This window comes from Ciconia boyciana, chromosome 5 (genome assembly GCF_034638445.1).
Source record: "Ciconia boyciana chromosome 5, ASM3463844v1, whole genome shotgun sequence".
Lineage (NCBI taxonomy): Eukaryota > Metazoa > Chordata > Aves > Ciconiiformes > Ciconiidae > Ciconia > Ciconia boyciana.
In genome coordinates this window covers 3,504,089-3,531,123 of record NC_132938.1, presented here as the reverse complement: position 1 = coordinate 3,531,123, position 27,035 = coordinate 3,504,089, and the positions used below count along the sequence as shown (strand labels likewise).

The 27,035-nt window shown below is 47.0% G+C and overlaps 1 protein-coding gene across 5 annotated transcripts in view; it reads left to right on the top strand.

The window, feature by feature from the left end:
* Positions 1–27,035, top strand: part of PTPRA (protein tyrosine phosphatase receptor type A) — a 132,209-nt gene that overhangs the window by 45,819 nt on the left and 59,355 nt on the right. For 4 of the 5 annotated variants that reach the window (XM_072863354.1, XM_072863355.1, XM_072863358.1 and 1 more), the window contains one exon: positions 14,846–14,917. The exons of the other annotated variant lie outside the window; for it this stretch is intronic. In XM_072863354.1, coding sequence (XP_072719455.1) covers positions 14,846–14,917 — 72 coding nt within the window. The remainder of the gene's footprint in view (positions 1–14,845; positions 14,918–27,035) is intronic. 5 annotated transcript variants of the gene reach the window in all.

Sequence of the window (27,035 nt, the reverse complement as noted above, 5' to 3'; positions counted from 1 at the left end):
TCCTGCGTACGGTGTGTTTGGATGTTAATCCGGTTGCACAGCTAAAGCACGTGGTGACTTCTGCACAGAGGATGCCCTTCGCTGCGGGGGCATCTCCCCTCCCAGTGCTGACCTGCCTGTCGCAGGCTAAGCAAAATGCATTCAGGTTTTATTTCACCCTGGTAGCGTATTAAAATACGGCTGGCAAAAGCAGTGGACTTGAGAAAAGAAAAGGCGTCAAAGCAGTGGCGATTATTGGAAGCATTAGAGCAGCATGGGGGAAATGCAAGGATATGGAAATAATAAGAGATGGCTTTTGGGCAGCAATATATTTCAGAGAAGGGTCAGGGAACTGACAACACCTTTACAAAAATTAGGCATTTGGAAGAAGCCCTCAAAGGTGAGCTGACCTCCTTGTAAACGGGCTGTGTGGACACAAAATGCGTGGACAACTTCCCATCTCTGAGCTGACTCCTGAAATAGGGCTGACCTCGCAGCCCGAAAGTACTGGCTGGAAAAAGAGAATAAAATACCCAATAAATGAATCCTGGGTTTGGTTGTATTGGCCACAAAAGCCACGTAGTTTTTGTGTTTTTCTCAGATATTTGCTCATAGACCTTTGTCATCGAGTGCCGTGGTTGAGCAAAACCACCCGTGGCCTTGCGTCGGTCAGCGCTACCGCTGTGGGTAGCTCTCAGGGCAGCATTGCCACCAGGGACCAGGCTCGTCTTTCTTCTCTGTTGCCAGTGAAATTCTCAGCCCTTCTAGAGCGATGACCTCTGGTTTATACCTATATACCTGGAATTATTCCTCAAGCCATGTTGTGCAATAGGGAGCATGATTCCACATGCATTTTATAAAAGCAGAAGAGGATTTCGGGTGTTGTGTTGGAAAATCAAAGCCCTATTTGGGGGAACTTGCGGTCTGACTATCCAGTTGGACAAGCTTAGCTTTCCCTGTAATTTAAATATACTCTACCAGAATTTTAATCGTGCCAGTCTCCATAACTACATTTTAACTCTTTAGGAGCGGGCAGGGTTTCCAAGCCACCATTGCTCTCCTGTTTAAATGATACAGCCTTAGAGGAGAAGAACAGCTTTGAATGTGTGTGTGCATCGCCTTCTTACTCCCTAGAAAGCTTTTACAGCTGCCATGTGTCATTTGGGATAATCCAGAATATTTCTGCACAGCTCCAGGAGGTCCTTTCCTCCCCACCTGCCTTCTTGGAGCTTCCCCATCCTGCATGGAAGTGGGGATCTCCCTCTGAGCACAGTTTTTACCCTTATTCAGCCCAGAAGTTCCTCTGCATCTTTGAGGTTGGCTATACGATATCTGTAACGCCTTGGCACTTGAATTCTGTTTTCTTGTTCTCAGTTTTTGCTGGCACTTATGTGCTCAAAAGTATGGCAGTTTCCTGACTAAATTCGACCAGAATAAACAGCATATGTAGAGAGAGCATCCAGTTTATTGCATACATCAACAACATTGGAGAAACAGCTGTTCAGATCAGGGAAAAAGTCCCTGAAAATAATTTTCTCATTTATTAGAAGCAAAATAAAAGAAATAACCTGCTAATGCTTCAAGTATCGGAGACAGGGAAGGGATTGTCTCAATTTTGTTTTGTTATGGTATTGTGGGAATGCAAGTGCACTTAGTCCCAGCTGGAGCTGCTGCCAAACCTGTACCCTGGAAATGCTGGAAGCTTTGCTGTTGATTTACGTGTATGCAGAGTCAAACCCCGTGTGTACGCTTGCTCGTAGAATAGTATTTTGCTACCGGTGAAAGTTTCTGCAGCAAAACCTTCATTTGAATAGACAAGGTTTAGGATAGTAAGGAAAACAGGGATGGATTAGGGTAAAACAATTTAGGTTTGTTAATGCTGCGGGCCAGTAGTGGAAATAGAAAAAGAAAATTAATCTCCTTTTTCCCAGGAGACTATCTTACCTGGAGGACGTACCTCCCCTAAGAGGTGGTAGATGGACTTTGTTTTTCCTTAGGCTTGTGAAAAGTCTGGGATTTGGGAAAGAGCGGCTATGTATCTTGAGAATTAGATATAGATGTCTCATTGTAGCCTGTCTTATTAATGCCTATTGCAGCTGATGCTCCTGGTAGGCTGGAGCCATCAACACGCAGGGTCTTCTGACGCTGTCCTGGACCCTGCGGCAGCTGGGATAAGTTGACTGCTCAAGAGTCTCCATCAGACGTGGTGGTGAGACTGTGCCTTGGCTACACTTGGGCTTAGAGGCAAAGCCGAGCTCCTGCCCTTGCCCCTGTGCCTCCTGCTGCCAAGCCTGGAAGATCGTCTCAGGCACCGAGTGCCTGACCATCATATGATCTGCAGAAACAGGTTTCACTTCCTTGGTGCCTCATGCAGCAAGGAGCATGATCTAGGGGGAAAAAAACCACATTTAGTCCTGCCAGAGAAGCCTCTTCCATGCAAATCAGCTATTTAATGTCACCCTCGTGCTTCCCGCACGCCCTCCCTCCATGGGTTTGTCTGGAGGATGGGGCAGGAGCCTTCGAGTTGGCTTTCTGCAGGTAGGAGTTCCTTCTGGTGATGACCACAGGGCATCCCAGCCTGGTGGGTGCGATGCTGAGAGCTGCACCGGCTACCTAAAGCCGCATCTGGTCCCGTGCTAGAAGATGTAGCTGCTGCCAGCCATCGTATTTACAACTTAGAGACTTTCAAATATGTCTGCACCGAGGTTTCAGAGTTTGCGATACTAATGCCGAGGGCGTTGGTGCGGGCTGAGTACTTGGCACCTGCACTGCTTATTTTTTCTTTTAAAGCTTAGGTAATGAATCATATCAAACAAATCATGGTAGCTAAGGTAGGAACGTGATATCTGTGTGGAGAGGTAGTCCTGGTTGGAGGCTTGCTTTTGCTGGGGTGAAGGACGTGAGCAAATTTGAACTGAAAATGTGTGGTTTTAAATAATAAAACCAAACCCAACCATTTAAAGCAGCATTTTGTATTTTTGAACAAAAAATACGGTGGTACGGAGAGGACTTCCAGAGAACCAAACGGCTTATTTTACTGCTGGAGCAGGGTCTCCACTAATGAAACAAAACAGAAACCCCTGAAGAAAGCCAAGCCCTCTTGCGTTCAGTCGTCTGAAGACTGCAGGAGATCACCGTGATGGATTAAAGTGAAGCCCCACAGCTGCACGCAACATCTGGCACCACAGCTCGGTCAAAGATTTTCCATCCATGAGGAGGTCTCGTCCATGACTTTTGGCTCCAGTTTCCATCTCCAATACGTCCAAAGGTTACAAAATTCCCATGGTAGGACTCCTCGTGCAGCGTTGCAGGGATCCTGCTACCGGCATGATAAGTTCCGCAGGTTTTGTCCTGCCGTCCACTGTAACCCCCAACAGAAACATCAACAGCTCTGGCAAAACTCTTGCAGAAGAAGATTGGGTCTGGGGTCTGTGACTATTTGGGGGAATTTAGGTGGTGCAGACCAGGAGGTGGCTCCTCCAGGGCTGCGTCTCCAGAAACTTGCCCTGTAGCCCCTTTGTAATGTAATAGCGCCCTTAATGAGACGCTTAATGCTTTTAAACGTGATGCACGTAAAGATTTTGTGCTGTAATTCTCCCGATCCTTAGGTCCACTGAGTCACCATGGACATCAGTGGTGTTTGGTGGGGGGGAAGGGGTTAAAACTCTGAATTTTATCCAGCCTAAAAGCTACAGCAGAGCCAACGTTATTCTATGGTGCAAAGTGCTGAGCAATCCACAAGAAATAAAAGCCTGTGTTTGCACCTTGCCCCTTGCCTTTTTGGAGTTACTGCTAGGGCAACCCCTATTATATGTGTTGTTTCAAGCCATTTATAAATAAATATAAGCAAAAAAAAATGTTGATAGGTCCTTGTTCTATGTAAAATTGAGTGGATTTATTCACAAACTTTATTTTGACAGCAAATCTAAAATCAGAGCCTGATAGTCAAGCCTGGAGGTGATACTCCTCCGTGAACGCACTGAAGTGGTGCAGTGCTAGTGCCAGAAGCGTAAACCCTTTTTCCTTCGGTCTCTGCCGCTGTGGCTTAATTTCCGCCCCCCCCGTTAAGCTTTCACTTGCGTTAAAAGCCTTATTTTACACTATCAGGTCTGCTGAGGGTTTGTTTGACGTTCAACCGGAGCAGGACCGGGTCGGGGTGCCTCAGAGGTGTGTAATGGGGTGTCCTGATAACTGACAACAGGTCTCACGATGCAGACCACCAGCTCTCAAAGAGGGGCCAGGGCTGTTGCATTAACCCTGAGCCCAACAAAAAAGGCCCTGGGGAATACAAGTGTTAATGAAGGCCATAAAGGAGCTGTTGCTTTTTGAGAAGCATGACTTGCTGTAGCTCTGAACTTGCGACCCGGAGGAGAAAAGCACAATATCCCAGCTACAACAATGTTGTATTTATATCCAAAGCTCAGAAATCCATCTGTGCGGAGGAATGAAGAACATCCCATCGCTGTCTGATGCTATAACCATTTTTAGAAATCTGGCTGGAGCTTGTTTCTTGGGTTGCTTCCTGAAGGGTCGCTCGGTGTCCCTGCCCCAGCTCCGCCGCCTGCGTGCACGGAAATCGCAGCCGAAACCACTGTTTGCCTCCATCACGCAAGCTGCATTGCGTGGATCTGCCTTAAAAACAGCTCCTGGTTGCCTTCGAGCAGCTAAAGCTCTGCCCGGTGACTTGGTAGTCTTTGGGCTGGGGTTTGGTGAAACGATGGGGGGGAAAACCCAGTGCATGGGTCACAAAACTGAAACGTCTTCCGGCAGGAACGAGGAGGTTTCCATCGTGGTGATTTGCATTGGGGAGCGGAGCAGGAGGTGGCAATAAGGCGCGTGGCTGCGTTTGCCGTATGGGGCTGGAGTGTGGGTAAGGAGTAGCCCATGTATCCCCTTCATTAGACATAGAAATTCCTGAATTCAAGAGCTGGCAAGAAACAGCCTATTGGGGGTGTGGGATTTTTTTTTTCCAAAACATTTGGGGAATCTAGGGATGGGAAGCACAAATGCCAGTTTGCTGGGTTCATTCACTCCCAAAGCATACAGGGTACAGCCAAGCCTCCTGCAAATAAGTTGTGTGTCCCAACAGCCCGAAAACGGAGCCACCCTCCAGCCACCGGCAGAAATCGCCTTCGCAGTAGCGTGCGTGGTTCTGCCACACCATCTGCCCCGTGGCAGCTCGTGTCCCCATTGCGCTGCTAAAAGTCATGTCTCATTGCCCCTTCCGAGCTGCTCCTAGCAAACCCAGGCTGCGCAGAGGACAACTGAGTCGTGCGAATGTTTGGGGTTTTTTTTCCCCTCCTTCGTAAGTATGTTTATTCATTAAGGAAGTCAAAAGAGGAAGAAGAATAAAAAGGTGGCAAATGTTTTGTTGGGTTAGAAATGAGACCTCAGCGGCTGGGCTGTGCGTTGCCCTGTGTACGATGCATTCAGCAGCTCTAGTGTCCCTGGCACAGAGCTCAGGAACACTGACGTGCCCTTCCAAGATGCATTCAGGTAGGGTCACAGCTTGTTTATGTATCTACTTATATCCATATCGTCCCATTTGCCAGTATTTGACTATCAAATCATCAGTGATGAACACCTCTTGCATACAGTTGCGCGTCCGCTGGCTTCCCAGGACGTGGCTCTTGGGGTGGGTGGCCACCTCTGTGTACCTGGGTTTCTTTTTTTCCCAACTATATCACTTCAATTTGTAAAGGATGCCTCTTTTCAAACAGCTTTGCCCTGTCTCCTTGCATCTTCCAGTATTATTAAGAAACCGTGAGACCTAAATTTGGTAAGCACCAGGAGAAGATTACCGGGTGCTCCTGGACGTGCTGCTGCACCGGGTCTCGGGCATTAGCCCCGCAGCCCATCCGCGGGAGCGGAGTCAGAAGGTAACTTGGAAAATGCAAGGGAACGATTTCTACGCAAATATGGTGAGGAAAGGAAAGCAGGAAGATTTGCCAAGGGAAATGGTCTTGTTACACACGGCATGTTTTCTTTAGGTATTTGTTTTCCTCCTCCTCATTCAGGATGTGTAATGGGGTTTTGAAGATTTGAACCTGTCTGTTTTATCTCTGGGTGTGTCGTTGCTGCAGGCTCTTATCAGGTGTGTCGCGGTGAGCGAAACTATTAAAAAAAGCCCCTTTCCTGTAAGTTTGTGCGTGGTACGCTGGGTTCCTGTGTTTAGCCAGGGCTTGGTGTCTGCGCTGGGGTGGAATAGGTCCACAATGAATGCAGCTGCAGGAAAACTGATTTTTTTTTTTTGGTCTTTAACAAATTATTTTGGGAGATGGAAATCCTAGGGTGGTTTAGCACAGATGAATGGAGGTTAGAAGCATTAGTGAGGATGTATGGAAGCACCGACACCAAAATTAAGGTGGCTGCATGTTAGAATTGTAAAATCATTTAGGTTGGAAAAGTCCTTTAAGATCATCAAGTCCAACCGTAAAATTAGTTGCCTTAGTTAGAAGCGTAGGAAAGCTTTACCTTCTGAAAACTGCCAGCTTGTTCAGTTGTCAAGGAAGCAGCCAGATGCTTTCTTTGCGCTTGATTGCTCGTTTAGCTTTGACATGCTTTTTGCTGGGATGAAAGGAGAAACATCAACAGGCAAAAACTACAAGAACTGCCAGCATTTGTTGCTGTCATGCCTGCGTGGTGGTACTGCCAGTACAGTAAATAGGCAGGTAGAGTCAATAGGCTGGATTTTTTAAATTCTTTTTTACAAGAAAGGAGATAACGATTGGATGCTGTCCCGTTTTCAGACTGGGAATTGTTTGCCAGACTTGAATTACAGGAATTGCCGTAGCGAGGCAGATCAGCACCTTGTGCCATTAACTCAGAGCTGTCAGGGGCCAGGGCAGCTTCGCACGCCGGGTTCCCGCGTTGTGCTCCCATCCCAATTAAAGAAACTGTTTGTGATGGAAACAAAACCAAATTGGTCTTATGCTTTAAGGGGAAATAAAACAGTGAAGAATAACTTTATTGAACTTGGTTTTTAAATCTTGCTGTATTCCCTTCTTAGCAGCAGAAACTGTTCAAACCGATGGTGTGGCCAGCTCATATTTTGTGTTTTCCTTTTTTGAACTGATTTCATAGAATCACAAAATGGTTAGGGTTGGAAGGGACCTTAAAGATCACCTAGTCCAACCCCCTGCCACGGGCAGGGACACCTTCCACTAGACCAGCTTGCTCAAAGCCCCGTCCAGCCTGGCCTTGAATGCTTCCAGGGAGGGGGCATCCACAACTTCTCTGGGCAACCTGGTCCAGTGCCTCAGAGTGAAGAATTTCTTCCTTATATCTGATCTAAATCTACTCTCTTGCAGTTTAAAGCCATTCCCCCTTGTCCTATCACTATGTCCTTGAAAAAAATCCCTCTCCAGCTTTCTTGTAGGCTGCCTTTAGGTACTGGAAGGCTGCTATAAGGTCTCCCTGGAGCCTTCTGTTCTGAGAAGGCTGAACAAGCCCAACTCTCTCAGCCTGTCTTCATAGCAGAGGTGTTCCAGCCCTCTGGTCATCTTCGTGTCCCTCCTCTGGACCCGCTCCAACAGCTCCGTGTCCTTCTTGTGCTGAGGACCCCAGATCTGGACGCAGCACTGCAGGGGGGGTCTCACCAGAGCGGAGCAGAGGGGCAGAATCCCCTCCCTCGCCCTGCTGGCCACGCTGCTTTGGATGCAGCCCAGGATACGGTTGGCTTTCTGGGCCGCAAGTGCACATTGCTGGGTCGTGTTGAGCTTCTCGTCAACCAACACCCCCAAGTCCTTCTCTGCAGGGCTGCTCTCAATCCCTTCTCTGCCCAGCCTGTATTTGTGCTTGGGATATGGATTTGGTATGGAGAATCTTTGGACAAAAGTTTTTCGTATGGCTTTGGCTTAGTTGCAATCCAAAACTGATCTGCTGGTGACAGACTTAAACTAATTATCACCAAAGGGTGGAGAGAGGAATTTTTAAAGCTGCTGCTGTGACAAGGCATTCGGTGTTTGGAGGGGCTTGGGAATTACCGGGCGCTAAGGCGTTGATGCTGGCCCATGCCAAGTATCCACATTACTTCTTAGGGAGGGAGAGATGAGTTTGCTTTCACTGCTAAACTACTTAGGGGGGGCTTCTGCTTAAAGATGGGGTGGAAAAAAAGCCACCACCCAGGCACATGTGCTCGAGGGGAGCTGCAGAAGAGCAGAAGGAAGCTGGCTGTGGGTTTTTTTGCTTTGTGCCTTGCTAATTCCTTTGGCCCTGCAGCTGGGGCCGCTCAATTTTGCTCCCTGCTCTTGCTGCTTAAGGAGCATCCCCCGATTCCCGTGTGCCCCTGCCCTGTTAGCATTTTCATCCTTTCACCTTCGTTTTTGCTTTCCTGCAATAACTCATTTTTATCGCTGCTTCCTTTGCCTTGGGTTGAGTTTAGGGTGCTCGCTGTGCCTGCTTGTAAACAGGGTTTGTGACTTTGATCATCGATCCTCCAGGTACCTCCGCAGGATTCTGTAATGTTTGCAGCCTGGGATGTCTGCGGAGCATGGCGTGTCCCCGTGCTGCAGCCAGGCAGCTTCTGGGTGCTGCTGTAAAAACCATCTCTTGATATTTATAAGGTCGAAGCAGCAAAGAAATGCAAAACTGCAGGAACACTGAGGTCGAAGGCCTTAAAAACCTTTCACCTGGGTGTCTGTTCCTGGCCTGGTTTGGTATTTAAGCGCTGTTACTCTCTGAAAATTCATTATTTTTACTTCATGCTGTACAGAGCGTATTGTATTTGCTCTCACCTGTGGCACAGTGAGTGTTACCATATGGTTTGCCCAAAGTTGATTTTTTTTAATGCTTTTTGTGGAAGGTTAGCACTTGGTGCTCTTCTGCTGTGTGTTTTTTAGCCAGGCAAAGTGCCAGCACGTCTGTTGGAGGAAAAACTCCTGGCTGGATCCTGGAGAATAAACCGAGCTCGAATTCCCTCTGAAGGGAGAGAGCTCAAGTCCCGCAGGTAGGATTTTTCATCGTAATGATCCCATTTGGCAGCTAAATTAGTGACCAGGTTTGGTAGAAAATGGAATTACTTCAGGAGCATCCCCTGGTACCCATAAGGAAGAGGGAGATGCGCTGCAACACCAGACCCACCCTCAGCCCACGGAGCTGGAGCTGAGCATCACCGCCAGCTCCGCAACACCGTCCTCTGCACAGGGACACCGGCCACGGCCCTGCAGGCATTTGGGGCTGAGGCTGCAGGATACCTGTAGGATATCTAAAAAAATCCATGTTTTGGTAAGAGACCCTGAAGGTCTGCCTTGGTAATTACCTACACTAGGTAGATCTACTCGTCTATGGCTATTTGACTGAACCTCAAGAAGGAGAAGCTGTCACTTTGCAGTTTATTTGTTCCTCCGTTATCCTTGCTCATTCAATTGGTAAGATTTAGGGGTTTTTTTCTTTTAGGGCAGGGATCATCAGGGATACTCTGTGATACATCTCCGATCCTGGCGAGCATCCTGACCTCTGTTGCAATTCACGTGGAGATTGGAAGGAGTAAAGTGCAGCGGCTCTGGATTTTGTGAGGTCTTCGAATCATAGAATCATAGAATGGTTTGGGTTGGAAGAGACCTTAAAGATCATCTAGTTCCAACCCCCTGCCATGGGCAGGGACACCTTCCACTAGACCAGGTTGCTCAAAGCCCCGTCCAACCTGGCCTTGAACACTTCCAGGGACGGGGCATCCACAGCTTCTCTGGGCAACCTGGTCCTGTGTCTCACCACCCTCAGAGTGAAGAATTTCTTCTTTATATCTAAGCTAAATCTCTCCTCTTGCAGTTTAAAGCCATTCCCCCTTGTCCTATCACTACACGCCCTTGTAAAAAGTCCTTCTCCAGTTTTCCTGTAGGCCCCTTCAGGTACTGGAAGGCTGCTAGGTCTCGTCTCTTCGCATTAGGTTTGATAAAGCAAAGTGCAGGGGATTTGAGTCTCCTGCTCTTTATCTGTCTTACACACACCTTGGTGTTTGCACTGTGGTGGTTTATTTTTCTAGCAGCCTCTCTCTGCCCCCATCTATAGATCGACCTGTTCCATGCATCACAGGTGAGGTTAGGATGCAGTGTTTAGGAAGCAGAGTTATTTTTTGAGGGTAGCATTATGGGTTAGAAAAGAAACCAGCATTTCAGACGAAGCAAATCTCAGCAGGTCTCCTCGCCCCTTCTCCTCCGTTATTTGGGCTTGTGTTGGGTCGTACCTGCCGCAGTGGGATGCCGGGGGAGTGCCGGCCTTTTTCAGATGCAGCAGCTCACTCGCAGCGCTATCCCAGAGGATTGTGGCAGATTGCAAACACGCTCGGCACAATCATACCATCCCAATTAGCATAATGACGCTGCCTAATTTATGCACAAATTGCCCTAATTTATGTGTGTCAATACATGTGATTAAACCAAGCACGGGTGGAACGGGCTTCCGTCTCAGCCCAACCGGGGAAGCGTAAAGCTGCGTCCACCCCAAAATGTGGGAAAGGTCCAAAATTTCTTCTCCGTGTTACTAAAATACGGAGCTTTGTGTTGTTTTGCTCCCGCAGCTCTGGCAGCAGGAAGGGGTGTGGGGCAGGACTAAACTCATGGCAGGAGGTAAGAGAATAAAAGATTCCTGTGCTGAGATTTGCATGGATTAAAGGCGGCTTTAATTTGCCTTGATACACTTGGCTTTCAGGTGGATTACGCAGGCGGCGGGATTTGGGGCTGTCTAGCCAACTAATACGTGCCTTACTTTTATTTTAATTATTTTTATAAGAGATGGAGGAGTCCTCTAACTGTAGGCCACCCTTTCCAACCCCAGCTCTTGAACATTTTTGTGTGTAACGTTTTATATCATTAACATTCTCGATTAACAAACCTGCTGTGTCGTTGTCTGAAGTCCCACCTAGTGTAGCCGTTCCCGAAGCACTTTCTCAGCGGGGTTCTTCCAAAAGAGACCTCTTCGTTTGTGAGCTTGTATTCCTCGTTTTTATAAAAGAAATGGTGTTGTGCCGTAAAATTGTTCCGTAGTGAGCAGGATGATCCAGCGCAGAAATGTGCAGCTTGAGTGAAGTTCTCGTTTTGGATTCCTGCTGGTCCACCATGTCCACCAAAGTATTCATTCCCATGACTTTAAGTATGCCTGTTTGCTACGGCGAGTGGCACAGCCTAGCTGCAGAGGTTTAGCAGCTTTAACGTAGCGGGTAAAACAGGGTACCAGGCTGTGAGTTGGGTTTGGGCTCTCCTACCAGTGTGGTCACTGACCTTCTGCTTGAGCTGTTCTGGGAGAGAAGAAACACCAAGGAATGGCACCTTTCTCATGATCCCGTCCATCTTTTTGTAGGTACCATTTGCAGATGTAATTGCTTTTTCAGGGGAGGAACATCCTACAGTTCTTCATAACTCATGATAGGGCCCTGACCTCAGCTGAGGTGTCTGGACACCGCTGAATTACTAGGAGCTGTTCACTCCCACGCATGTTAACTCGCCATCCGTAGCATTTTCCTGTTTGATGATGGGAAGCCATCAGTCGAGCTGCAGTTTTTGGGCTGCCAAGCTCTGCGACATAATCTGCCTCTGTTACTTGTGGAGGTATGAGCGTGGTTGAACTCTTTCCTGACATTAACTTGCGCTCTGCCAGTCGGTGGACCATCCATCTCCAAGGGATGGAGGCTGCAGGTGAGCTTGCAAACACGCAGCTTTTAATCTTCCATTTCTTGGTTTAAATAAAAACACAAACACAACCAATTCACCTGACTTCTTACCAATAAAACTGCTTTGTCTCGTGAATCTAAAATACGAGAGCACAAGGTAGACCTTCTCCTTCACCTTGCTTGCAAGGTTTGCAAAGGAGTCTTTAATCTGTTGGCACAGCACCATACTGGAAGACACTTGGCTGCTGAGTCCCAGGGTCTCTTTCATAAGTGAAGCTCTTTCTGAAGCAGCTTGATGTTACAGCATTGTCCAGAAATACCTGGATCAGGTCAATCTTGGCTTTCCCAATGCTGCCGGACTTGGAAAACTGAATTTTGGCTGTAGAGAATGGAAGCTCCTTCCTATAGCCAGCGTGCCTTCCTTACTGTTGATCTGCTGTACCAGCTTATACATCTACCTGGTTAAATTGCTTTCATCCAAACATATACAACTAACATACACTAATAATAATTACAAATAGTAATCACACTGTTCCCGAGGCCGGTGGGTTGCTGCCACGGCTTACCGCAGTCAGCTGACTGCACCGGATCCTCAGGATACCGTGTTTTTGGAGGATTATCTGGCAAGCGGATTACATTGCTGGCACGTTGGGGCACAGTGGGGTCAGGGCACGGCAGATGAGTGGAAAGGCTTGCGGGTGGCCAGGGCTCAATAAGCCGAACGTGGGACATGCCACCTCCTTTCAGTTCTGTCGTACGTTTGCTCTTTGGCAGTCGTGTTTCCTCTACGCGCAGGCCGTATGACTAATTTCTAAGAACAGATGTGGGTGTAAGATATTCTTGTAAGTATTTATAACATAAGATGTTTCTACTCTTACATACTCAAGCGACTTGAGTGCTTGCCTGCACCGCGCTCCTTACCTGTCAAAAGGAACGAGGTTTATGAGTCACTGCAAGTCATGCATCATGAATTACTCTCTTCTTCTGGTACTGATCTGTTTTTACAGCCATCTGAAGACGCAGCCTGCTCTAAAACCCATTCAAACGTGTTGCATTGACTTTTATAAGCTTTTATCAGCTCTCTTGTTTTCATTTCTGCCTTTGCATTTGCTTTTTTTTCATTACCTTCCAGTGTACTTTTTTCCTTCAGCAAGATGTTGGCCTCATCCTGGAAGGAGCCCTGAGCGTACAGTGCATGTGTCTTGCTCCAAGCTTTGTAAAAACTCGGCTTCATTGCTGATTCCCTTTTAACTCTCAGATGTGCTAATAACGGCAGGGAGGGGGAGTCCTTCGTTCCATCAAGGCTTTCTAAAGCTGGAGGTGAATGCAAAGTCTTCCAACTTTTCTTGCGCTTCTCAGCGCTGTCCGAGGCTGTGTTTTGAACCTGGCAGCTTTGTGAATGAAGCAATAAATTGACCATGAAAATATCGACAGCACAGTTGCTTACACCAACTTCCTGATTTGGTCCCGTAAAAGTTGCCCTTTTGTTTTAAATGCATATTAGGTAACTGAAGGACAAAGGGACCTCGTTGCCATTGCACGGGGAGGAGAGGACAGGCTGAGGGCTGGACTGCATTTCTGCAGCCCCCAGTCCCCTCTGCCCCGGGACAGCAGCGTTGCTGGGAGGTGTCGGGAAACGCTGGATCGTAAGGAAGGAAATGCAGGTGGTGTGGGGGGACCAGCGAGTTCGGCACCTCCGTGGGTTGATCACTTTGAGCCAGAGACAAGAGAAAGCAGATGCCTCAGCCCTTGTCCGGGTGCCTTAAAAAAGAAATATCAGGAAAGTAACCCAGCTCTTCTCCTCCCTGCCAGATCCAATGTCTTTTTAATCTGCTCTCTCTCAACTTCTCTTAAAATGGAAGTTGCTGGTTGCTGGTGGTCTGCTCGGGTTAAGCAGCGATTCTAGCAGACTTCAGAGCAGACGTGATCTCCAGGTCTCGTTGCTTTGAAGCTCCTGGTTCTATCACACTCCACTACGTCAGATTTTTTCTTCTCTGTGGAGGTAAAAATTCAGCCTTGTGTGCCCATCTGATTGAAGTGCTGAGACTTGTCTAATTGAACAAGAGCTCGAGTCAACACTTGAGTAGGATGAAAAGCAGCGAGGAGATCACCCAGGGATTATGTCTGAGCTCCGCAGCTACTTGGCACCGACAGAGCAGACGGCTGGGTCGCATCCTGCCCGAGGCTGGGGAGAAAAGATGTCAATAGGAAAAAAATATTAATTTGGTTAAATATATTCAACTCTTAAGTCTAGAACTGCCTCAGGTCTCTAATTTCGTACTTTATAGCATCAGCCCAGAAGATGGGATTAGTGAAGGAGGGGTTGGTTCTGCAAACTCCTGCAAGGAGCCCGCTGCTGCCTCAAAGCTGATGTAGGTAAAAAATATTTTGGGGTGGAGAACAGAGGTGGAGAGAGTGGGAGCGAGTTGGCTTGTCATGTAAAAGTGGGGATCAGCCGGGAACAGTCTCGACTTTGCGAGTGACCTGTGAGCCCCTGCAGTGCGGCTTTGCTGATGGAGTGAGGAACCCACGTCCGAGAGCTGGTGGGGAGGCAGGCTGGTTTGTGCAGGGGTGTGAGAACATCACAAACATCACTGCCGGTCACCTGCACCGCAGGGACAAGCTTCAGCCTGTTCCCTGTAGGATTGCACTTGACCCTAGGGCCAAAGTCTGTATCCAGAGAGGTTTGGGCTTGGGGAAGTCAGATGGTGACTGTCTCACTGATACGTGGCCATCAGAAGCCCTGGTGACCGCCGTGTGGCTTTCTGACCTCTTTCCTTGGGATGGGAATAAATGAACATACACAGAACCGCTTTTTCAAATGCCCCAACTGCTTGTGTCTGGGTAAATACTCACTCGTAGGAGCCCAAGGCAAATATGACGCCTTCGCTATGATCTACTTCTTCTAGCTCCTAAACTTTTCATTACCCCAGACAGCAGTGTACATATCAAGCGAAGCTGTGAACCTCAGAGTCTTCTCATTTGTAACTGCTGCTGCTGACCTGTAATCACCTGCTGCTGCCTCTGCCCAAAAGCACTTTTCACCCTGGAAACTCCTATGATTTTGCCTTTTGTATTTAAGTTATTTTCATTTTTTTCAAGTGTGTCTCTAGCATGAGCAATAATGAAAAGCTGCATTTTGCATATAGGTAAAATGAACTGGAATCACCTCGCTGGAGGCAGTAAAAATACTATTTTCCGAAGCCATTGGTGAATTTTAACTCTTTGGTTTTAAAAGCTTCGTTTTTGGTTTGTTTGCAGGGGGCACCACTGGAAGAACCTTTATGGGCTCCTAATGACATGCAGGTGGACGATTTGCTCATGATAATTAAGGTAGGAAGAAGCATTGTTAATTTTGGCATCTTGGCATTTGTCCTCTCCTTGAAATAAAATTGCGTTCACCGGTGGCTGGCCGGTCATCGCTCTATTTTCGGGTTCAGTACACAACGATGGCAGTATGGAGCAGCACATGGCCAAGGCATTAACTTGTTCTGTTAAGGTATCCCTTTAAACACAGGGGGAAGGGAAATCTTATTTAAGAACTACCTGGGAACATAACTAAGTGGAAAAAATCTGACTTCCTCCTCCAAAGGATAATAAGGTCTCTGTTGGTGCAGAGCTGGAAGGGGCACGACTCTTATTTGAGAGCACTCAGCACAGGGGTTTTTTTGTTCTGCTGAAACGTAGTGGTTGAGTTGGAATTCAGGTTCTAACTTGCCTTCTCAAAAAAAACCCAACAAACTAAAAATATATTTTATTAGTTTATTTTCATCATCTTGAGCTTCTGTGGAAAGCTGGTCTGTCTCCAAATGTGGCAAGAGAGTACTCAATTATTGATTAATGAAACAGAGGAAAATCCCTGATTTTAAAAGCACTAAACTATTGGACAAACTTGGAAAAGAAAATACAAATGTGTGCGGAGTTAGATGGATTTATAAGTAGTTTTTATGATACTTTAGTATTTGTATTCTTGTCTTGCTGGGTCATTTCTGCCATGGCTGTTGTGCTTAGAAGCATCATCAGGGTGGTGCAATGGTCACTGCTGGTCTCTGCCTCCTGTTGCTGTAGGAAAGAGGGTCTTCACCGTACTCACCATATAGACTCCTAAATGTGAATCGACCTTTCCCCTTGCAGTCAAAAAAAACTCGAAAAGCCGTCTTGACTTGACTCAGGCAAGAGGACCCTACGCATTTCCAGGCTTCGCTCTACACCCTCATAACATTTCAATTTACGAGCTTGAGAAGGTGGTAGAGCTGTCTCTGAGTTCCCACCAAAGTATCAAACCTCTGCAATCTGCAAATACCCAAAATACAGCAAAGTTGGATGCTCTGCTTTGGAGCCCAGTGAGATGTTTGGTGAGACCAACATCACGGACAGGATTTCGTTGTTGCATTTATATGGACTGTAAACGTGTAAGAAAGTATCGTGGGTGAACGTGGGGTGTGTTATGTCTGTCGTACTTTAACACGGGCTTTGCTTTATATTGCAGTTGGGGTTTACACTTCTTATTAGCACGGGTGGAATTAGTGGTTTGGTTGGTGTTTAGTGTCGGTGGATAGTTTACTGGCTGAGTTGGGGGAAGAGGGGGAAATTCAAGCTGTAACTAGAGCAAATTCTTTTAATACAGGTTTACGGTTCTTAAATGTATTTGTACTTTTTGTTTGGCTTGCGATAAGATGCACTACTGTGGAATTTGCTTGGAGCAGGGATTTGCATGAATTATTGTTTCTTACAAAATGAACATCTGTGCGAGCCTTCTCCCTGTGCTCCACGGTACCAGAGCACCCATTAGAAGAAGGATTTGTGTGCTGGGATGCAGCAGTTAGCAAAAGCCAAGTGCTTGGGGGAAGGAGAGATGGAATAATAGAAACAAAGCTGCTGAAATCAAGGGGAAAACTCCTTGTGGGCTGTGTGATGGCGTCTGGATGTGTGTGCTTATTTTATGTGCTGACTTCTTTCCTTCTCATCCCAGCGCGATTTTTTAAACAGCAACGTCCTCCTGTTAGGAGAAACTTGGGACAATTATGCTTGGCCTCTTGCAGAGTCCAGTTTTGTATTTGGGAAGTATAATGCCATCGATCGCAGGAGCTGCTGATAGAAATAGCGTGGCCCAAAAATACGTAGAAGGTGGGAGTAAACCATCGTTATGGATGGTCTCTTGATTCTGCACTTAAAGCATTTCATTTGAAGGGTTTCACGTTCTCATAGAGAGATCTTTCTGTAAATCGCTAATTAAGCAAATTAGCTACAGTGTCATCAGTCTGTCTACAAAAAGCGAGAAGCTGACGTTCTGAAGAAACCTTCAAACTGCAGACTCAAATTATCCAATATTTAAAATTACAATGTCTCATAGGAATAGGAAGAGTGATGAAAGAATCACTTGAAGTTTGGGTGACTTAAAACCAGGTTTCACATAGAAAGGCAGGCTTTTTATTTTACTCAAAATTCTATGTGGATGCTAAACCTGTCATCCTCAGGTTTTACTAAACCTCATGGTTTAGTAAATTTTACTAAACCTCATGGCATTAAATAATTTGCTTGTAATCCTTTATTTTCTTTTTGTAGACAGTAGAAAGGGTTAAGGTAAACATGTTGGGATGTTCATCTAAAATACTTTGTGTAATGTACTCGTTTTCTCAAAAATTGGCTTTGATAGGGGAAAACAAGGAGGAGAATTTATTCGTTTACGGAAATAAATCCCCAGAGCATCAGGTGCAGGTGTGAGCGATGAGGCTGGTGGGGCATCAGTGGTCCCACCATTCATGGGAACAGTCCTGGGTTGGGAAGAGTGCCGGTGTGTATTGAAAGCAATAGGAGCGAGGTGTATCATGAGATGGAGACATGGCGTTGTGTTGAGACATCTGTACTTGAGTATGGAGAACATTGCCAGATACCCTGATTGATAATTGCCAGCTGATGCAGATACCATTCAGGCTGTATGTGTGTCCTGGCACCAGTGGGTTTTCCGAGCGTGTTACGGTTGTGCATACGGTCGGAGGTAAGTACAGGCTTACAGCGAGCTACTCAAGGGCAGCAAACCACCCAGGCATGGAGGTGACAGTCATATCGATACCAGTGCAGTGCTGAGTGCTGTGTTTTGTTGAGAGGGTGAGTACTAAAACCACATATCTTGTTTCAACAAAGTCCATCCAAAGCCATTTGCTACCTTCGGACCATCCGTATCCTTCCCTGTGCCTTTTCCAGCTGCGTTGCCTACATCTTTTGGGAGGTAGGAGCCAAGCTGACGTGCCCTGTGGATTTGTAAAGAGCTCGACTCGTGTGGTTTTCTTCTCACCCGTTCCAGCAGTGCCGATCACCGAGCTGATGTTTTCGGCTCTACCCACAATAACTGAAAGATCTTTCCTGCGAGATAAGAGTCAGTAATTGTGGTTGGCTTGTTCCTCTGGTATGCATTCCCGTATTAACTTGAAATTTAATTTGTCATCGGAGTGCTGCTGCTGCCGCGCAGCTCCGTCTCCTCCAGCACAGGCAGGGGAGGCTGCACAGAGGCACCGGCTGCCACGGCGGTCGGATCCTGCACCCTCTTTCTTGAGGATTGTTCTTCAGAAAAGTGCATTGCTGCTGTAGCTTGATCTTCTCACTGAGTACATGCAGGTGTGAGCAAACTGCAGGAGAAGCAAAGAGGAGGTGACAGATCGGGACCCATCCCAGTCCTGCAGTTCACCCTGGTGGCTTTTGCATTGGATGGTGGCCAAGCCGAGAAGTGCTTTTGCCCCCTCTTGGAAGATTTGCTCCTTTAGTTTCGGTCAAAGCTGTAGTCCTTCTCAAACCTTTAAAGATTGCTGTCAAATTTTGGCATTTGTTGACGTGCAAGCTGAGCCTTAGAGGGCTTTTTGGAAATGCAGGGGTTGCCCTGAGACCAATTACAAATTACTGGTGCTCCTAAGTCCCATAGGCACTTCTCCCCACCTCTTTCCTATGAAGCTTCAAACTTCTACACTGAATTTGATGTCACCGATGTGAACTGACCTCCTGGCCTGCTGCGTGCTAAAAATACCATGGGATTTGTATGAACCGTTTCACAAACCATCAGTACTAAACACACACCTCCAGCGTTCGCTGTTGAAGCTGACTGCGGGCTGGGGATGTGAAGGAGACAACTGCTTACAGAAACCACACCAGGCAGCATGTTGGGACCTGCAATCCGTACCTGGAGCTGCTGAGTATAAATAAACACATCCACCCTCCATCTTATTTCTGACAACTACCTCCCTGAATAGTAATTTTTTTTCAGTAGCTTGTTCTGCAAACAGGTTTCCTCTTGCAGGTGTTTAGGAAGGCCTCATTTTTATGTTAATTCGGCTTAACTATCAGTGCACCGACATCGACTGCTCTTGCATCCTTCTGAGACGTGATTTTTATTGAAATTCGGTCTTAAAAAACTGATACCAGCAACTGCTGTACCTGTCACCTGAGTCAGACGGGAAACTGCGCCAAATTGGTGGTCACCTCAAAAGTACGTTGCCAGCCCTTGTTCTGCAGGGTGTAGCAACCACAGCTTCAGCTTTCAGGAGGGCTGCAGCTGCAGTCTTCACCCTGGGTTCAGGTTTTCAGTGGTGTTTGCTTGCTAAATTTTGAGGGCTTTCTCAACATCACATCTCCACTGAGATCAAGCATTGCTAATTACAGCTAAACACAGTTACTGCTAATGCTGGTGGACCTGAATCTATAGGAACAATTTTTTTCATGTTGATGGCTTCAGACACTTTTCTGCTTTCATTATATTTGGTCCCATGAAAGGATTGAGGTGATCCACATCTCCTTCAAAAGAGTAGACCCTTCAAATTGGGCAGATAACATAATAGGCAATTTAAATGACTATTTTTACAGCTCAAAACGGATCTCCTTCTGAGCAAGTAATGCTTACTAGCTCCAGCCAAACCTGCCTTGCTCTGGTTGATCACTATTGTGTAACAGATGTGAAGGCCAGTTCCTCGCCGCTGGAGAGTTTATGTACTCCTGGTCGGAACAATCAGAGGAGATGACAAGTTGAGGAAGTGAAGATGCAGAAGGGACGATGTTCAGGATCCTTTGTCATCGCTGGGAGCCGGGAGGTGCCTCTGAAGGATGGGGTGGCGCGGGGTTGCCTTCGTTTTCAATCGGTGGTGCCCGTTCCTGCTTTTCCAGGGCATCCTTTATGCTGACGTCAGCTTTTCATCCCCCCCCCCACTGTTTCAGGAGAGTACGTTAACAGAGAAGATCTCTGCTATCTGATGGTGGAAAGCAAAGAAAGAAGAACAGATGAAAGGTCTTCTGCAACCCCAACTTTGGGTGGCAGTGGCCTCCCAGTAGCACAGGAGGCTTCCATCAGCAGCCACTGCAAAGATTATTCAAAACCTTGGGTAGACCTGATGGCAGAAATGCCTGTTAAGTAAGACAACGGGAGGAAATTTAATCGGCCATGCTTTATGTTTGTTGGTAAAGACACGAGTGCAACGGCTTTAGTGACAGATTTGGGGTGCCTTTCTGGCCATTTTTTCACAGTACCAAATATAGAGGACACTGAAGGTGGAGGGGCTGGAGGAGAGAACATCTGGTCCCAGCTGATACAAACCAAAAGCTGTGAAATTCTGGAATTGCACCGAAAAGGCTTCTTGCCCCAAGACCTTACCATGTGCTATAAAGCACATCCGCGTTTCTGGAATACATTTGGTCAGCCAGATGCAGGTCAGCGATGTGGTCAGGCAGGTCGGCAGTTGCTAACACTGCTAACTTCTCATCTCTCCTTTTCCCAAACTCAATTCTTGTGATGGTATTTAAGCGTTTTGTAGGCCAAATCCTTGAAGTTCCCTGCTGAAAGCTAAAACAAATATATCCATCCTATCAGGTCTTTCCAAGAGCAAAGCATGGAAATCCCCTCTCCTCGGGCTGGCACCGTCACCGGTATTTTCCTCTCTCCCTTGACCAATGACTTTTCCTTTAATATTGCTGTCTAAATCTTCTCTGGCTTATGCAGTGATTAAAAAGAAGAAAAAAAGAATTACATATGCTACGGGAATTCGGCAAGCGACGCGTGGACCTCTCGCAGTCCCAGTCGGTGGTTAGAAGAATTTGTCATACTTGTATCATACACGTGTACGTTCTACTTGCGGTGAGGAACCGCTGGTGCTTGGTCAGGGACCTGTTCCCTTTTCACACGGAGTCATTCTGAGGGCAAGCAGATATTTGGGGGGGGGGCGGGTTGTATGTGGATGTACACGGAGGGATAAGGCAGACTGGAATAATTAATTATTCTCTGGGAGAGCGGCGTATTTACAAGTGCTGTGATGCTTTACCCGTGATGGTCTAAGGTAGACATGTTTTCTGGGGAGCAATATCTGGTAGCAGGTAAACTGCTGCAGTTGGGGAGAAGCAGACAAGCTTTTGATGCGTAAATCCTCCCGTTCTGAGATAAAATGCATTATCGGTCTTACAAACTCAGCCAGTTGCTCTGAGCTTCATCCAAATATAATAACACTTTGACTGAGAGAGAGAGGACAGTCGGTACCCGCGGAGCCGAGGGATGTGCTCGCTGAGGAAGGAGGTAAATTACTTCTTGTGGAACGTGGAGGGGTTATCTGGGGACCAAGGAGGAGGGCAGTTTTAGAGGGGAACTAGCTTTTGGTTGACTGTTGCTCAATGACAGGGAATTTAATTCCCTAACTTGCTTTTTGAATGCATTTTATAGGTACCTATCAATGCATTGATGTGTTTTGCAGGACACATTCCCTTTCTTGCCCGTCCTCTCTGTTACCCAGGTGCTTCTGCCCAGTGTATGAGTTGGCTCTGGTGTAGTGCAGGAGGAGGGTGGTGTACCCGGTGAAGCGTACGATATTTGGGGAAACGAATGCTGTAATCCATAGGGTTTTGCTGCTGCAGAGAGCATTTGTGGGGATGGGGGCTGTGTGTGAGCAAACGTTGCAGCTTGGCCAGGTTCTGCTTCCATTTGATGTGGTCCATGTGCCTTGATGAGCAATTCAGCAAGGTCGAGGAGCTCTTTGAAGAGCTGGAGGGAGGGAAAAAGCTCTTTAAAGTAAAATGTTTCAAATATAGATGGAATTTATGCTACAATAAAGCTGTGTTTTACTTCTGCAAGGCTCTTTCCTTTCCCCGCTGCAAGGTGCCTTGCTGGTACAGCCTGCTGGCTTGACTGCACCTCGCTCAGCAGATGTTCTTGGCAACCTCAGGTCTTACCTTGGTCTGAGCTTTGAGGAAGCATAAGGTCAAACTGCTGTAGTTCTAGAGGAAGTTTGTAGCTTATAAATTCAACCTTAAAAAAAAAAATTAAAAAGAAAAAATAAAAAACATTAATGTGGACTGCTTCCAGTCTTCTACAGGGGGTTGGAGAAGTCGACAAGATCGTGTGAACCAGATCACGCTGCCGAGGAAACCGGTGCCTTAGATTTTGCAAAAAGATTTGTATTTGAGACAAACTAGTTTTGAGGATTAAATGCTGCTGTCCCCGCCAGTGAGTGGATATTATGGCATCTAAACTGACATCTGAGCTTCTGAGGTACAGCGAGGTGACCGAGCAGGAAGGTCTCTGCAGCTACAGTCCATTTGGGTTTAGTTATTGCGTGTTACTGTGTGCAACGTTCCTCCTTGCAGAGAAAGAAGTCGAGGGGACGTGAGAGCTCTGCAGGAGGAGAGGGAAATGACTCTAGAGATTAGGCAGCAGAAAGATGACTCGAGTAACTGTTGAAGCTGGGTTGGGTTGTTCAGGAGAGGAGTTGGTCAGGATGCGCGTTGTGTTGTTGCATTTTAATCTGTGCAAGAAGAGTCGGAGAGGTGTGTTCAGAGGTGTGCAGGAGGAAGAAGTGATGGGTGTTGAGCAGGCGCTTGCCGGGATGCCTGGCTACTCGCTTCCTTCACCCCAAAGAGGAACACCAAGCTATAGATGTGGTAGGGCATATGGTGGGACGTCATGATCAAGAGCAGTGTGAGCTTGAAGGATCTGGAGGGAAAGAGTTAAATCTGAGCAAAAAGCAAATTATCTGGAAGGCTTGGAACTCTGCCCTTCAGTGCTTCCCCAAGCCAGGACGTGCAAGTCAGGAACCCCAGGAATGGCTCCGGCACCTGAGGGTCCTCGGAGAGGGCTGCACTGGGAGTGGTGGCATTGCCTGGATGTTTTCTTCCAAGTCTGCGTCTTTGAATGAACGTGCAGCCTGAGCCACTGAGAGAGGGCAGGGATTCTGCTTGCGCGCTCTCCTCCCATTGCTAGACCAGGTGTCCCCTTAAAGGCACCAGTTACAGTCAAAAAACCATTCTGCAACTGCAGTCGCAATGGATCACCGCCTTCAGCTGCAGGGGCACTAACCGTGCGTGTCAGGCCACCTCGCTGGCTTGTCACCACTTTTTAAAATACTGCTGTTGAAGAACGGCAGAGCCCTGGTCCTGCAGCACCCATGCTGGGCTGCAAGAAGGTCTCCACACCCATGCTGCTGGTGCTGCTCTGCCTCCTACCAGAGCTGTCAGAGGCTCAGGTCTGCTGTCTGAGAGCTCAGACGTACGTTATACACAATGAAAATCTGTTTCCCCAAATGAGCGGTCGCAGGAAACGAATTCTTCTCTTCAGCTGCCAGCCCAGCCCGTTGGGTTGCGGCGAGGCACCCCAGCTCCCGCTGCGCCCGGCTTGGCTCGGGTGCCGCCAGCAGCATTGAAGCTACCCTCAGCTGTTATGGTGGGGACACTAACAGGTATCCTCAGGCACAAAAGCAAACTGGGAAGCCCAGTATACCACTGGTTTTGAGCCAGTTGCTCAGTGGAAGATCAGCTTTGCCGAGGGATGCTTCCTCCTTTTCTTGGTGGCTGCTTCCCCAGTTATGCTGTTTTGCTTCAGAGGAGAATCTGTTAAGTCCTTTTCCTGACCACCAGCCAGAGGCTCGATAGAAACCTATTTAATAGCTATTTCTATATTTTTATGTGCGTTGAGTAGGGCCTGAAATGTATCATTTGGGAAGATGTTTTAGTGAGATTTTGGATGGCAACCCACTTTTCTCCCCTGCATTAACTGCTTTAAAACATCTACTCCCTGGTTCAATTTTATTTGCCCTTTAATAAAAAAAGATAATATCTGCTAGACACTAGGTTTTTTCATCCCTCAGGCAGATGTTAAAGAGTTTTCATCGTTTTTAAAGTAGCTGTTTCTTTGCTTTTTGAGTGGCTGTCAGCTTGCTGCAGATGATGATTCATCTTTATCAAGTGCTTAATTGAAGATGCCGTTAAGGTGATGTGATGCAGATCGTCCCTGGGATGCTCAGGATCGCCTTTCGTCCACATACTGTGCTTTGAGCATCGCTGCTTTATCATCTAAGGAAAGCAGCCCTATATTTTGAGCGTTGGCAGGAGGAGAAGCTCTTCCTCAGTGGTTCATGTCTTGCTTGTAATGAAATGACTTTCTTTTCTTATGCAGCAATCATAATTTTAATCAACTTTTCTCAGTCACAGAAGGGAAGAAATGTCGTGAACTGCTTTGCTGCTTCTCTTCACTGTGAGCCAGACTTTTCCTTTTAAAAGGAAGAAGTACCTTTTTAAAGGAAAAGTACCTTTGAAAAGTACCTTTTTAAAGGAAAAGTACCTTTTAAAACCTGCCCTCTGCTTTTCAGCATCTCCCATTGAATTATTTCATCCATACACCTATTTTTATTAACAGATTGGGAAAGAAAACCAAGCACTTTTCCTTAGGCATTGGTACTTTCTTCACTCTGAGCTCATCCCAAGTGCAAAATATCTGCTGTGCAAGCTAAACAGAAAGCAAAAGTAACCAAGGCGAAAGCCTTTCTATGGGAGAGAAAGCAAACTGACTGCTGGAAAACAGAAATGTGGCCTTAGTGCTGTGTCGGAGCGAGAGCGGCAGGGATGGCTCCATCTGGCTTCGATAGGTATCTGCAAAACCCGACGTCAACATGAATTCCCCTTTGCTGTGAATCTGCTTTTAATTAAAAAGTCAGAGCTGCTAAAAATGACTTGCTGAAGGGTGTGGGTCGATTTATGCCTAAATGTTGGTGATTATGATTTCTTTAAATCAGATTCTTTACTTCACATTCTGAGTATACTTGAATCTGTTTAATCTTAAACTAACTGGGATTTTTAACACTTACACGCTCCCTTCTGTCCAACTGTTGTCCCAGCCCATTTCCTTGGTGAGAGCCAAACAGAGCTTTCAGAAGTTCATGGTGGATAACAGACTATGAACACTAATTGTCTGTGTGAGGGTGACGGGAAGCCATGGTCACTGCCCACAAGAGACAAGGTCACCGGCTGTATCTGTCTTCACGTACCAGGGACATGCACGGCCCGGGACAGGCTGGTAACTGGGAAGTGCAAGGCTCACAGCAAGACGACTTTCAGACCCTTTCAGCTGCTGATCACAGAATCACAGAATCGTATAGGTTGGAAAAGACCTTTAAGATCATCAAGTCCAACCGTAAACCTAACACTACCAAGCCCACCACTACACCATGTCCCTAACCACCTCATCCAAATGTCTTTTAAATACCTCCAGGGATGGCCACTCCACCACTTCCCTGGGCAGCCTGTTCCAATGCTTGATAACCCTTTCAGTGAAGTAAAATGTCCTAATATCCAGTCTAAACCTCCCCTGGCGCAACTTGAGGCCATTTCCTCTCGTCCTATCACTTGTTACCTGGGAGAAGAGACCGACCCCCATGATCTACCATGGTCTTTATTCTTGGGAGCAAAAACATGGAAGAATTTTCTATTACACAATTTTTTAACATATATTTGGAGGATTTCATACCACAAGTTTTAATTTTTTTTCTAATCATGCTTTAACATCTGTATTTGGTAAAACGTGCTACTTTTTAAGCATTCATATTGGTGACTTTTATGTTGCAACTAAACCAGTTTTGATGTGAATTGTCCAACTTCTGTTTTTGGGGAGGAACAAAGTTATTTTTTCTCACCAGCCTACATGGCATTTAATCCGACCGGAGCACATGGCTGCTGATATGCAGAAAACAACACTCTTTCTTTGAGAAATTCTTCCCTGCGTGACTTCAGTAGTTAAAGCTCGTTGAAGAGGTTAGCTCGAATCTCCTGCCCAAGGACTGCCATGCTGTAAGCTAAAAGTTGTTTGTGTTTAAAGATGCTGCTTCTGTTTCTGTAGGAAAGTATGCATAGTCGAGAAGTGTTTCTTCCCACTAGCTGCACACTCATTCCAGAGTACGGTTTCCAGAGGGATATCTTAATGAAATAACCCACCAGGGGCACAAAGCAGCCACACCTGATCATAGAATCGTAGAATCACAGAATAGTTTGGGTCGGAAGGGACCTTAAAGATCATCTAGTCCAACCCCCCTGCCATGGGCAGGGACATCTTTAACTAGACCAGGTTGCTCAGAGCCCCGTCCAACCTGGCCTTGAATGTTTCCAGGGATGGGGCATCTACCACCTCTCTGGGCAGCCTGCGCCAGGGTTTCACCACCCTCATCATAAAACACTTTTTCCTTATATCTAGTCTGAATCTCCCCTCTTTTAGTTTAAAACCATTACCCCTTGTGCTATCGCAACAGGCCCTGCTAAAAAGTCTGTCCCCATCTTTCTTATAAGCCCCCTTGAAGTACTGAAAGGCTGCAATAAGGTCTCCCCCCAGCCTTCTCTTCTCCAGGCTGAACAACCCCAACTCTCTCAGCCTGTCCTCACAGCAGAGGTGTTCCAGCCCTCTGGTCATCTTCGTGTCCCTCCTCTGGACCCGCTCCAACAGCTCCATGTCTTTCCTGTGCTGAGGACCCCAGATCTGGACGCAGCACTGCAGGGGGGGTCTCACCAGAGCGGAGCAGAGGAGCAGAATCACCTCTCTCGACCTGCTGATGGTGGGACCAAGCTGGATGCTCCCCAAAAGCAATGAGCAAGGTATTGTGTAGCAGAGGTTGGGTGCCATCGAGAGGTTAGTGACTGATCAGATGGTGTCTGAAGAATATTGTTGGCTAAACGAAGTCTGACATGTTACTGGGTAGTAATCTTCATCTTGTACAGTGAAAGATTGGATGCTGTATCTCATCAGTCAAAAAATGCCAGGGATTATTTCTGTTTGATTTAAATAGGCTGGGATGCAATGAGGACCCGCGTTAGCAGGGGCAGGGTGCTGGTGGTTAATTAACCTGTTAGACACGTGACGATGCGCGAGGGATGTCTGGACGCAGCCGGGGCGACTAGCAAAGCACCAACCACGCAGCCGTTCCTCCTGCATCCAGGGATGTGCAGAAGTTAGCAATGCGGTGAAGAGTGAAGCAATTTCTCCCCTAAAAATGAATGTAATAGAGGAGAGGATGTATGCAGGGACTGAAGAAACACCCATACAGTTATGTTTCCATCACTGTCATCGCCTTCCTCACGTGAATCAAGATGAGTCGAGCACGAAGGACAGAAAACCGGGTGAGCGGTTGGGTGACCCGCTGTGAAAGCCACCATCTCCACCAGCTGACGATCC